The sequence below is a fragment of the Leptonychotes weddellii genome, chromosome 1 (genome assembly GCF_054177405.1).
Source record: "Leptonychotes weddellii isolate Sample4059 chromosome 1, ASM5417740v2, whole genome shotgun sequence".
Taxonomy (NCBI): Eukaryota; Metazoa; Chordata; class Mammalia; order Carnivora; family Phocidae; genus Leptonychotes; species Leptonychotes weddellii.
The window spans coordinates 40,298,558-40,312,128 of NC_138369.1; the positions used below are offsets into that span (position 1 = coordinate 40,298,558).

General features: G+C 46.1%; 1 protein-coding gene across 2 annotated transcripts in view; it reads left to right on the top strand.

Moving 5' to 3' along the window:
• Nucleotides 1–13,201, top strand: part of EDEM1 (ER degradation enhancing alpha-mannosidase like protein 1) — a 29,287-nt gene extending 16,086 nt beyond the window's left edge. The window contains exons 7-12 of one of the 2 annotated variants that reach the window (XM_081821158.1): nucleotides 943–1,063; nucleotides 1,529–1,699; nucleotides 3,511–3,584; nucleotides 4,429–4,525; nucleotides 6,529–6,732; nucleotides 9,330–13,201. In XM_081821158.1, coding sequence (XP_081677284.1) covers nucleotides 943–1,063; nucleotides 1,529–1,699; nucleotides 3,511–3,584; nucleotides 4,429–4,525; nucleotides 6,529–6,732; nucleotides 9,330–9,419 — 757 coding nt within the window. In that variant the 3' untranslated portion in view covers nucleotides 9,420–13,201. The remainder of the gene's footprint in view (nucleotides 1–942; nucleotides 1,064–1,528; nucleotides 1,700–3,510; nucleotides 3,585–4,428; nucleotides 4,526–6,528; nucleotides 6,733–9,329) is intronic. The other variant, XM_081821165.1, reaches the window with a different exon arrangement.
• Nucleotides 13,202–13,571: the final 370 nt, after the last annotated feature.

Below are 13,571 nucleotides of genomic sequence, written 5' to 3' on the forward strand. Positions count from 1 at the left end.
CATGGTGGACACTGGTTGCCACAAGGAGTGACACGTGCCTGTGTTTCACTGTGGCTTTCATCGCATATAGAGCTGTAATACGGGACCATTACTGAGTTATTTCGGTTCTTTTACTTTCCAAAGAATCGTTTGGATTGGTCTTTATACCTCATGAAAGGACAGTTACCACATTTCCCCGCGCTATAGTTTAAAACAGCATTATTTGCTACTACCCAGTTGTACAATCAGGGGGGCAGGGGAGAAGTGCCATTCAGAGCTACAGTGGCTTCTACCTCGATGTCACCCACTTCCTTAGGTCTTTCTTTGTATGCTTTTGTATATTAAATGTCCAATGCAGGTGATAACTACTGAGTTTCTGCATGTTGGGATTTTCTTGGACCCATTTCTATGGTAGCTGTTGTAGGAACCCTTTATGTGAGTGCTGTGTTTTAGTAAAGAGGCCGTTTGTCCAGGGTTCAGTCATTTTTGCTTTTTAAAGTCTCAATCTAAATTGAGCAATAATCCCTAAGCATCCTGCTCTGATGTATTCCTTCAGGCCCCTGGTGTAGGACCTTAAAAGAGATTCTTTTTTTGTGTAGAAGAAACCAGGCTTTTCCACTCAGGTCAAATCCAACAAAGACCCTGCTACATACCGCATTACGTGGCAGTATTTGTAAGCCATTTGGAATGTCCAAGTGCCTTCTGCAAAACACAGTGAAAGCCCTGATCAGTTACGACGGCTAAGTTCAGAACTTTTATTCTATGGCAGATGTGTCCTTATGCTAGAGTCTGGTATCCACAGGTAGAGGCAGTTTATCTCCAAAGGTTGGAAAGAATGAGTTAGGAGAAAATGTTAATGTTGATGCCATTGAAGTTAAAGGACCAGGGGCTGCGGGAGGAGTAGGGCTGGAGGGCTGTCAGCGATCTTTCTTCTCACCTTTGCCTGCTCTGCTCACCCGTTAGTCGGGAAGCCTGTAACGAAGGAGAAGGAGACCCTCCACTGTACGTGAATGTGAACATGTTCAGCGGGCAGCTAATGAACACTTGGATTGACTCTCTGCAGGCCTTCTTCCCTGGACTGCAGGTATTCAGCAGCCATGTTTGCCAAGAAAACGCAATCATTGCCAAGGGTTTCTGTGTTTTCTCTTTTCTTTTTGTGATACCAGAGCATTCTCTGGCTCCTCTGGATTTGGGAGGTTAGTAGCACAGTATGTCTTGATTATTCTGTTTGTGACATTAGTCCTCAGGATCTGGAACAGAGCCATACTAAATAAGCGTAAAAGCATGGTTGAAAAGTGACCATGTGTGATTTTTGGATCATCTGTCTCTTGTTTATTCTTCGCTCCTAAGTATAGTTAACCTCTTGTCCTATGCAGTTCACATGAGTTTGGCATGGACAGTCTGTTAGGGAGGGCATCCTTTTTTCTGGCTTGCTACTTCTGGGTTGTTTTTATCTCCAACCAGGTCAGATAAGAACTGGGGGGCAGAGGGAGAGCCCAGGGCCTTTGTGTCACATCTTACCACTCTGAGAAAAGCGTCTTCTCCTTAGGTTCTGATCGGAGATGTGGAAGATGCCATCTGCCTCCATGCCTTTTACTACGCCATCTGGAAACGCTACGGGGCCCTCCCTGAGAGGTATAACTGGCAGCTCCAGGCCCCCGACGTGCTCTTCTACCCGCTGAGACCGGAGTTAGTGGAGTCTACGTATCTCCTCTACCAGGTGCTAGACTTTGTGTTTCAATGCTAGCAGGACCTGTAGTGGTTGGTTTTTAGCAGACATTAGCTGATTGGGGTAGAACTGTGGTGTTTGCTAGTGACTCGGAGATGGATGCTGCCTAACCATAGGCTTGTTGGTGTTGAGTGTGATTCCTGGTTCCACAGAACAGAGAAGGCATCTGCGGTCACACATGGAGGTGTTGAACCTAACCTTCTGCAAAGCCCATCGTGCCTGCACCATAGGGCTTTTCTCTCTCACATCCTTAAACATGAAAGAGGACTTACTACTCCGTATTTTCCAGATGTGTTTGGCCAAAGAACTCTTTTTGAGTTACAGTTCTGTTCTCATGCACTGTGGAACCCTGGTCTGTGTAATCATCATTCAGACCAAAGGAATTCTTTTTCTGGGTAAAGGAAATCATCTGGGATTTATCTGAATGTCTATTTCTGTTTAATGCTTAAAAAAAAAAAAAGTACAGTGTTCATTTTCCCATGAAATTTAATGCCAGAGGGATTGTCACTTTAACTGTGAAGTCTCCCCCGCAGTCTAAGGCAGATATTTTTACCTCTGGGCGTGCCCTCCATCTATACACATGGAGAGTCTGCATCCATTCACAAATACAGCAGCTTTCTGCAAAGCCGGCCTTCAGTGCACCTCAGTGGACCTGTGACAAATGCCTGCAGGGGGCAAGCCTGCACAAGAAGATACTTACTTTTATGAGTTCTCGTAGTAGGATTAGTACTGTGGTTAGGATTTATTAAAGAAAAAGTTAACGCTGAATCGTGCCATTTGCTTCTAGATGAAAAAGGGAGAAATCCTATGAAACTGGTCCTAGTCCTCACGTGCAAAGAAAGACCTTGTGAGTTTTAGATAACCTCTCAGAAGAGGGCACAGATAGCCTCCGAGTTTGCTTCTCTGAGCTGGATGGACAGCCCGGCTCCAGGCGCTCCAAGGAGGCCACGCCTGGGTGCTGCTGAGTCTCCTCTTAAGCTTAGATCTGTTGTCTTTGGGTTCATACCTCTTCATTTCTGTCACTTCTTCTTTCCTATTTTCAGCTGCTTCTTCCCGTTGACTATTTTCTTAGAGCTTCCTGGCCCCGCCTTCGGAGGCCACTCCCTGTGCTCTCTTCCCACACAGATCGCTGCCCTCAGACATAGGAGTTTGCATTTGCCCCTGCAGGCGGGCACTAGGCGTGACTTCAAGATGATCCCCAGCTTTTAAATTGTTTGTGGAGTACTGGTCTCATCTTTGCAGAGAATTGGTTTCCTATTGAAACTGTGTAAGAGCACGTGACAGCAGAGTAAGCAACCCTAAGGACTGAGTTCATAGGGCAGTTCGAGAGGAAAGTGTGGGGGCCTCCTGTTTGAAAGTCTTCCTGTTCCTCTTAGCTTTTCCTCGAAAGGCTCTGTAAGTGGAATGGGGGCAATGTCCTGCGTCCTTGGGCCTGCATCTTAAGTTTCTAGAGAGTTCGAAGGCGAGAGAGAAACTAGATTTGTTCTCACACACGGTACTGTTATTTCACTTCTGATCATGACGGGGATCAGGAGAGCCAGAGCAGGTTATCGTTCTGCCCTGGAGTGGATTGTCTCAGCCCTGGTTACGGTTAAACAGACGGCACAGGTACTTTGACGTGAACCAACAGAACACCGTAGTTCTTTAACATTTGTGCCCTTCCAGGGTAACGTGAGCTGGGCACTGGCCTGCCTTTGGCCAGTGACTCTCCTCCTCGGGGGATTCCTGCAGTCACCGTGATGTTCGTTGATGGCATGTTTTCCAGGCCCTTGCTGGATCACGTTCTCTCATGTTCTCTCTAGGCAACCAAGAATCCCTTCTACCTCCATGTAGGAATGGATATTCTGCAGAGTCTGGAAAAGTACACAAAAGTCAAGTTAGTTTCCTAAGGTTCCTTCCTTTTTCTGTTGGCCACTTTTGATTTATTTTTAGTTCTGGGGAAATATTCTGTTTTGCACTTTAATTTATAGAACAGGTCATTAATGTTAGTTCTGTGGGGAAATTGCTTACTTTTTGTATAGCAGGACCAGTCCCTTATAGTGGGGATTGCTATTTATTTTTTTTCACCTTTGTTTCCTGTGTATTTTTTTTTAAGTAACTTATTTTTCCTAGTTGTACAAATAATACATGTACTAAAAAGTTTAGGGAGTACAGAAGATATGGAGATAGAATATTATCATTGTAATCTCCATGTGTAGATAACCACAGTCAACATTTAAGTTTATATACTTATGATCATTTTCATATATTTATATATATAATGTGTGTATATACATATATGTTAAAAAAATTATATTTCAATTTTGTGACCTGCTTTTTTCACCTAGCAGTGTATCTTAAGTATTTTCTTACAAAATAGTATTTTAGGCTATCCAATGATAAGTCGCTTCTACAGATATTTGGACAAAAAATTTCTGTCCTAAATTTGTTGCCAGTCATTTTCTTGATGCCATGTTAAGTGCTTGGCAAATGCCTTCCACCAGCCCCCTCTTCTTTCCCCCTATAACTAACCTGATGATTTAGCAGCCAAACCACTTTTTCATAAATTTGCAAATAATCTAGGCTGAAAAAGGATAGCTCTTAAACCTAAACTAATTTATTTTTCATATGCCATTTGATAATTTGGCTAATTATTCTGTTAATAGACTATTTCCGCTTCTTAAATTAATAAGCAGGTAGGAAGGCGCGGAGGCAGGACTAACCTGAAACTTGTTTTGTAGGTGTGGATATGCGACGTTGCATCACGTCATAGATAAATCCAAAGAGGACCGGATGGAGAGCTTCTTTCTCAGTGAGACCTGTAAATACTTGTATCTGGTATGTGTGTTAGAAGGCTAACCCAAGAAATGTTGATTAGTGCTCGGAGCATGCATTCATTCGGTCTTCTGTCTAGCACATGTCCAGCACGGCTCTGTGCTGGACATGTGCTGGCCCAGGGACACAGTGCTATCAAAACAAGAGTGTATTGCTGTCGTCTGCCGAGGTTTCTAACCTCGTAGGGGAGGCATCGTCAAGTAAACAAACAAACTTAACAGTTGCAACCGGTCTGAAGTGCTGGTCACGGTTCCTGGAGGACCTGTGCACATGAGTTGTGGTGGTCGGGGAAGGCGTCTCTGAGGAAGAGAGCAGTGTCTGCAGCTCTTATGTCTTCTGATGCATGTGAGTTTGGCCGAGACCCCAGCCCATTTGGCTCTCTGTCCATGCACACATTCCCAGGTGTGTGGAGAGAGAGAGAGTCACGGAACCTGGAGGAAACCTTTAAGGGATTGTTTGTCAGCATTCATTCTTCCCCTTGTGGGAGCTGCTGTCTACATGGAGATGTCAGGTGACTTAACCTGGGTTTTCAGGGTGACTGCAGAGCAGAGCTGAGGCTTCAGTCCTGGTCCTGACTCCTTCTGCAATGCTCTTGCCACTCCCCTGCTCTGCAGCGTGCACACATTGTGTCCGTGGCTTGTGCACGCAGCTACTCTCCTACCTTCTCTACGGCTGTACTTGGTATGGCTATGTACAACAGGATGCTTCCCAGGCACACAGGGGCAGGTCTTCCTGGTGGGAAAGCAGTGTGGAAGCTGAGGTTCAAAGGGAAGAGGGGAGTAGTGATAGGCTGTGTTATTGAGGTTCCTGGTTCCCAGGCCTGGGGGCCAGCTGGATCAGAATCACCCTAGGGCCCTTGTTAAAATTACAGCCCTCTTGAATCAGAATCGACAGAAAGTGGGTTCAGGAATCTGTAATTCTGACAAGTGACTTGTGATTCTCTACAGAGCCAGGGTTTGGAATTACCAGTCCAATCTGGTGTGACTCTTCACAGGACACTGCAGAGGAGGCGAGCCCACCAGCCGCCCACCTAGTCCAGCCCACGGGAAGCTGGCCGGCCTGCCGTCAGGTCCCCATGGGGGCCTAGGCCTCCCTCTCGGTGTGTGCCTCCGGGCCAGGCTGGTCGCTGCAGGCTGATAGGAGCCTGGCGTGCATCCCCGTTCAGCAGCCCGTGGCGCCTGGGGTGTTCGCAGGGTGAATTCTAGAGCGAGTGAAGGAGATGTCCTAGGCTGTTCTAGAGGAGAGACCATAGTGTCTGGGGCGAGAAAACCTAGACCTCCTGTTAGCTGTGGAAACACAGACAAGTTGTGCTGAGTCACGTTTTTCCTCATCTGTACAGTACTTCAGGTGGCTGTAAGGTTTCTTCCATCACTGAGATTTCTGTTCTGAATGTTTGCTCATTTAACATTTACTAGACCCCTGGCTCCTCCCCTAACCGACCTGTCCTGTATTCAGTTAGGTGTTCTTTCTGGATGCTCCTGCCACATTCCTCCTGTTGAAGGAAAGGACTGCCCTCTGTCCTCAGAGCCCTGCCTGTGTTCTGACAGGAGTCATTGGGATGATGGCACAGTGTGCTCTGTGCCAGGCCCTGGGATATGGTGAAGGAGAAAGCGTTTGCTTCTTTCCTTCCAGCATTGTCCAGTGTAGGACCTAGGTGTGTGCGAGGAGGGGATAGTTCTAGAATTCTAGTGCCACAACTCTCAGGGAAGAGCTTTTATAGACTATGCAAGTTTGGGCTCAGCCCTGGGATTTCTGACTCTTTAGGTCCAAGTGGGGTGGGATGGGATGGGGGAAATTCAGGCATTTGGATTTAAACAAAACTGGTGATTCTGCTTTGCAGCCAGAGTTGGGAACCATCTTTTCACCCATTTGTCACTGAAAAGCCTGCGGACCCAGCAAATTCTACTTCCTGAATAGTCTGGGACATACTCGACCGAGTTTGTTCCAAATGTGCTACAGTTACCAGTTGTATCTTTTTTATTTTCTTTTTTTTCCTTTCCTACTAGCTATTTGATGAGGAGAATCCAGTCCACAAATCTGGAACCAAATACATGTTTACCACTGAGGGACACATTGTATCTGTGGATAAACATCTTCGGGAATCACCCTGGAAGGAATTCTTTTCTGAAGAGGGAGGGCAGGACCAAGAGGGGAAGTCTATGCACAGGCCTAAATCACCTGAGTTAAAAGTCATCAACTCCAGCTCCAACGTAAGTTGCTTTCTTCAGGGGTGGTTGGCATGTGGACAAGGAGAAAATAATACAAACTTGTCATCCAGAGTCCCTGACAGAAAATTGGTGGCATCCAGACTGGGTCATTGGAGAAGGTTTCACAAAAGACCATCGACGTGGATATCGTCAGGGTGTGGGGACCCACGGGAGCAGCGCCACTGTCCGTCCTAGCTGCAGGGGCTCGTGGTCACAGGAACCTGGGTGGGGAGAGGCGTGCTGGAGCGGGGGGCTCCTGGCAGAAGCCTTGTTCCGAGCCAGCTCCAGTGAGCTTGCGGAAGGGAACCAGCAGAGTAAACACTCGACCATCCTTCTACCTTCTCCTCTGCTGGAGCTTCTCACTGGCGATGCTCACCAGGGGTCAGAGGCCATGGGGACCTTTTGGTATAATCTGTCGAGTTGGCCTCTGGGGCCAGAGCAGGATGGGGAAGGGCAGAGAGTGGATCTGGAGGAACAAATGGAAGAGATCCAGCCAAATCACCCAGCAGCAGGAGAGAGAAAAGAGCAGTCATCAGTCATTGTGATTTTTAATGAAATGCTCTTGAAAGTGCAGAAGAACGAAGTTTCATTTAAGGCAGGGTTCACTGAGCACACCTCGACTGTCCTGATAAATACTGGGAAAGATTTAGAAACAAGTCCTGGGGTTTCTGGTAGGAGTCCTAGGTATAGTTGTATTGATTTGAGTCAAATAGGACGGTTTGGAAGTGAGGATGGGGAAAGAGACCCCGCATCAGTTGAAATATCAAACCGGGTTATCCCACCATGCATTGAATGCCATCTCTCTGCTCAGAAAAAGCCTCTGTTGTTGAGATGCCTGCCACCCACTTCCAAACTGCCATGGCTAGGGGACGCCCCGTGGTCCCCGGCTGTGCTTCTGTACTTGACTGTCAGTGTCCCATTGAAAGTCTTTACCGTCAGTCTGTGAACTACGTTGACAGACCGGAGCAGAGATCGGTCCCCCAAATCTCCATAAGGCCATGCAGTGTAGACTAGGTGAACACAGCCTAATTGAGATGAAAAGGGAAGGAGGAGAGTTAGGGGCAGAGAAATAGTAATTACAGTCAACATTTGTGTATAACACCTCCCACAGCCCAGGCCCCTTTTCCAACTGGTCATGTGCAGTAACGTCTCACAGTGGCCCCGCGAGGGTAGGTGCCTTTGGTCTCCTCATGTTACACGTGGGGAAAGGGAGGCGCAGAGAGCTTCTGGTCCCGTGTTGAAGCCGGGAGGTGGACTGGAAGGAGACACTCCTCTTAGGGCTCTAGCGATGTGGGTCCATCAGAGGGGTCTCGTGGGGAACCCGGCTCCTTGCCGGGTATTTGTCAGTAAGGCGCTGCGTGCAGTGCTGCTGAAACACAGAGGAGCGAGGAGTTAATCTGCCAGCGGAGATAAAGAGGGCTTCATTGCCAAGGTCACTTTTCAGAAGATGCGTGAGGGGATGAGGAGGAGCTTCCCAGGAAGGGCCGTTCGGGCAGCCCTTGAGGGGGGAAAGGAGCTTTTCTTTAAAAAAAAAAAAAAAAAAAAGAGCTCCGTCAAGCATTTAGGTTTTAGGTGTGGTTGGAAAGAACCATAAACTCAGAAAAACCACAGTACGGTTGACGCTTGAACAATGCGGGTCTGAGATGCATGTGGATGTTTTTTGATAAATACATTGCAGTCCTGTAAATGTATTTTTCTCTTCCTTATGATTTTCTTAATAACATTTTCTTTTCTCTAGCTGACTCTATTGTAAGAATACGGTATATAATACATACAGCATACTGGGGCGCCTGGGTGGCTCAGTCGGTTAAGCATCTGCCTTCGGCTCAGGTCATGATCCCAGGGTCCTGGGATCGAGCTCCGCATTGGGCTTCCTGCTCAGTGGGAAACCTGCTTTTCTCTCTCTCCCACTCCCCCTGCTTGTGTTCCCTCTCTCGCTATCTCTCTCTCTGTCAAATAAATAAATAAAACCTTAAAAAAAAAATACAGCATACAAAATACGAGTTGACCGGCTGTTGATGTTCTTGGTAAGGCTTCTGGTCAGCAGCAGGCCATCAGTAGTTTTTAGGGAGTCAGAATTATATGTGGGTTTTCAGCTGCACTGGGGGTCAGTGCCCCAACCCCTGCATTGTTCAAAGGCCAGCTGTATTTTCAAATAGCTAAGGTGTTTTCTGAAATTCTGGGTGGATTAAGTTAAGAACCTGAAGGATGAGCTTCTTGTCCTGATCACTCTGCCCTTGAGTGGATGTCTTTTAGCCTGCCTGGGTCTCCATTTCTTCACCTGTGAAGTGAAGGTATTAAATGATGTCAGTGGTAAAAAAAAAAAGTCAATGGTCCTCAGCTGGGGGAGTGGTTTGCTCCTCAAAGAACATTGAACAATGTGTGGAAACAATCTTGGTTGTCACGACTGGGGGAGTAGGGGTTGAGGGGGCATCTAGTGGGAGAGACCAGGGATGCTGCTAAGCATCCTGCAGTGCACAGGAGGGCCCCACCTGTCAACGGTGCTCAGGTGAAGAAACCCCCATTTATTCCCTGAGCAATTAATACTTGGATTTTTAATTCAAAGTTTGTATTTTTCCTCTTTGTATTTTTCTTTCTAGTGTAATCGTGTTCCTGACGAGAGGAGATACTCCCTGCCCTTAAAGAGCATCTACATGCGGCAGATTGACCAGATGGTTGGCTTGATTTGATCTACTCTCCTCCGTGTGGCCTCATCTGAAACCGGATGGAAACAGCCGAACCCATGCTGTGCAGAGACCAGTCTGAAGCGGAAGAGGATGGAAGTCTGGCCATCCATGATGGTGTAGGAATTCCTGTCCAGCTCCTCACACACATCTAGCAGATTCTTGCATACATTAGTGTTTCTCTTCTGTTCAATAAAATGCCCTATTTTTCTTAAGGATATAATTTGAAGTAAGAAGGTACATAGAAGTTGGCTTCTTAGGACATGCTGATTTTATAAGCACAGTGTGGATAGGGCATCTTTGGATGGAGCTTCATAGCTTCCCACTTTGGAATCCGACAAGTGTGTTCCTGTCTCCGGCACTTGCCGTGACTGCAGTATTGCTACCTCTCTGTTAGAGGACTGTGAATGAAATTTCCGTGCAAAGGGCCTGAGGTTCATCCCTATTTATTGCATTTTGTTATCCTTTCTCTCATTAGATAATTGGCTCTCCCACCCACGATTTTGGATCACAGGGGGGATAATCATTCAGTTTTTCATTTGCATCCCACATAATCTTCACAGTGTTACAAGTTAATTGCTTATGAATAATTTTTATCTGAATTTCAAAAGGCAGTCTCTTAAATTGTCACACAGATCTTTTGGATGGTATATTACATTTAATTTGAACTTACCTGAGGAACTCCCATAGTTCCAGAACCAGGTGCCTTTTAGGGAGAGAAAAATACCTAAGAATGTCTGAGCTTCCATCTATCTCATATTTACTAACCAAGGATTCTCAATTCTGACCGTGTTTGGGTTAGAATTTTGTTTTGTTTTTGTTTTCTGTGTCTAGTGCCAATTAGCTAAGTCAGGGAGAAAGAAATGATCAGATGACTCTCTGGCATCCCTGAGCCATTTCTCTGTACTAGAGGCTTTAGCTTAGTGCCTTAGAGGATTTTGGTTGGGGCCGCTGGTTGTCACAGCTGCTGCTCTGGTTTTAGCAGCCTTGTTTTGAATTGTCACAGGGTGGGACCACAGTGACAAAGGGGAAGGGATGAGTATTAATAAGATTCTGGAAAATTCTTGGCCAGTCCTTGCCTTTCAGCATGGTATTTTAAGCAAACCTGCATTAGGAGGAAGTTGTGCTACATTGCCTTCTTTCTTTGTTGTTATATTCTTAGCCAGAACAGAAGCGTCTCTCTTTGAACTTAGGCTGAATATTCCTCCAGAGCAGAGGTGGATTTGAACCCTCAGCCTGACTTCCGTATAACATCTGAGGTTGAAATGAATCCTGGTACAAAGGGTAGAAGTCTCTTAAGAACCTCCAACCTTACCTGTCTTGTTGCCCACCTGTCTCTGCTTGCACACTTCAAGTGATTTCCTGTTCATCTTTTTAAAACCAGAAGTGTGGTCTGAGCCATTGCATACCAATCAAAGGGAGAAGTTTTATTCCTTCTTGAAAATTTCAGTGTTACTGTTTTTTAAGAAATAGATACAGAATTCAGTTCTTGGAGATTTTTGAAAAAGGGATTTTCAGTAATAAATGTGTCACCTCTGTCTTTTAAATATTTACTATGCAAATTGTTGTAAGTAAACAAAATCAAATGCTTCTGTTTTACCTTTTCTCTTCATTTCAGAAGCATTCTCTTTATCGACCTTGTCTCATCTCCTGAATAGAACATTTCCTTTGAGAACACTATATAATATATTTTAGGTGTTTTCATCGACTCGGTAAAATCAAAATGTTCCATTTGACATACGCATGTGCACCCAGGCGCAGAGTCCCCATACCTTTTCTCCAGGCAAGCCGAGACGGGACTATAAATGTCCCATCTGGGGGATGAGGCACGTCAGGGAAGAAAATGGGTCCTCCGGGCATCCGTTCCGTCTAGTGGCCCTGCTGGGTTCCCTCTCCAGCTTCTGGGACAACATCGATGTGTAGCATTCCAACACCACCCTCTCGTCTGGGTCCTTAACCTGTCCCCTGCTCTGGCATTCCATCCCCCTCATGCTCAGGAATAGGGACCTGTGCCCCAGGGCCACTGACGCACGCCAGGGGCCGCAGGCTGGCGTGAGATGTGTTTTGTATGAAGTCCAAACCCCCTTGACTTGTGGGCACTGACTTGTACCAGTTGGTGAGACTGAAGGTGAGGGCGTTACTGCAGACCAATCCTGGTGGTTGAGCTTCCAGACTCCCCGGTCTAAAGTCGATGCTGCCTAGTCCGTGATCTGTGGGGCTAGTAATACCGTCTAGTGCCAGTCATGAAACGAAGGTTCTTTAGAGCCAAGTTCAAAGCTTGCTTGTTTTCTTTTTGGAAATCAGAATGTCAACAACTGTGTTCTCTCTTGCAGGGCTTTTGCTGTTTTCTTCTATTCTGTGTTGCAGGATGTCCGGTAGGAAGGGGTCAGGGAGGGGAGTGTTGAAGAGATTCCCTTGCTCAGTGCTTTGCCCCAGGACTGCCCTGATTCTGAACAGAGCTCATCCTTTGGAACAGCTGTGAGTCTGTGCCATCCTCTAGTTCCCCTGTATAGCTAGTGTCTGGAGTCTGCTTTGGTCGACATGAGGAATGTGGTTTTGCAAAACTCTTGTAGAAAGCTGCCCTGTAGTTAGGCCAGGCAGTATAAATCTCCTACCACAGAGTTCTCAGTCGGTACAGGGCAGGCTTTGCTGCCTTCGGTGATGTGACCGAGGAGCTCCATTTCCGGAATAGTAGGTGACAGGGGAAGTGTTGGCTGGCGTCCAGCTGTGCTGGCCTTTGTGAAGAACCAGCTTCCAGTGTTCACATCTTGCCTGCAGTTTGTTCCAGCTCTTCTACCCGAATTCCTAATCGCAGGTTCCCAGCTTGTCCCGGATTGGGGGCATGCACAGGTCACTAAAGTGATTATGTGGTGTCTGTGCAGGTGGATTTTAGAGGAGGCTCTGTGTGCAATCTGAGGGCCTGAACGTGGCTCCCCCTCCTTCTCTCCCCTCTGCCCCCCGCCCCCAAGAAAAATACCCTCTTAGCTATTTCCTTAGCTCAGTTTACTGGGTGATTGCAAACTGTAATCCTTGGCTTCAGATCTTGTGGACTGAACATCAGGCATCTTTTTCTTCTCTCTGGAGGGCCCCAGAGGTCTTCCTCTTTTGAGGCTTTCAAATTTAATGCTGGTGAAAAGGTAGGGCTGAATGATTGCTCTCACCAGAGTACCTGAGCAGGGACTTTTGAAGGAAATCTTGGTCTTTCCTTTTCCATTCCCAGGCATCCAGCTCCTTCTCTAGTGCCTCTTCCCTGCAGGGCAGGGACCCTTGTGAAAGAGGGAAGGTGGGCTGGCTGGGCTGTGTGTCCCCAGGTTTGCAGGGCTCAGGGTTCTGTTCCTGCTGGAGTTTGGATGTGAATCCGGGAAAATCTACCTGTGGACCTTCCTGATTCATTACCCCCTTTCCCTCTTTCTGAGAGGCAGAGAAATAATATTTTTAAAAGGTATTTTGTTTTAGTTTTAAATAGCAAAACACAAGCTGCATTTTTATTTATTATGCACAAGAAAGGTAAATCTGTTTTTACAAAAAAAAAATCTGGAGTTGGAAACTCTGGGAAAACCTATTGAGATAATACACATGCTTCTCTCTCTGTAATGTGCAATATGCTTTGCAGCTATAGATGATATTTTATGTTTAATCTGTAAATAAGAAATGTATTTAAATTAAGAGGGAGCTTTTTGTAAAAGGACCAAATGTTCTTTTATAAATGTACTAAGAAATATCTTGTTCTTTGAAATTTATTAGGATTTTTATGAGTAATTTTTATTAAAAGATTCTTTTTTTTTGAATTGTCATTTTGTTTCTACTCACACATATACATTATATTCAGGACAAACAAGGGGGGAAACTCTTTAAAGGAAACTGTAAAACTAGGCAAATAAAAACTTGTGGGTTTTTGTTTTTGTTTTTTTCTACAGCTGAGCCCTGAGGAAGACTGCTCCATTTTTGTCCGTCACATGTTCCATTGAACTGTCCTCGGCAAGTGGCTGAGAGCCACATGTAACGGTTTTTGTCCTGTCCCTGCCCTCCTCCCTGCAACAGCCTCCTTTCTCCCCGGCACTGACTCATTCACAGTTGTTGTTGCCATTTATCTGAGTCTCTCTAGGTTCTGGGACCCATTCTCCGTTATCTTAAGCAAGGCGATTCATTTCTCCTGAC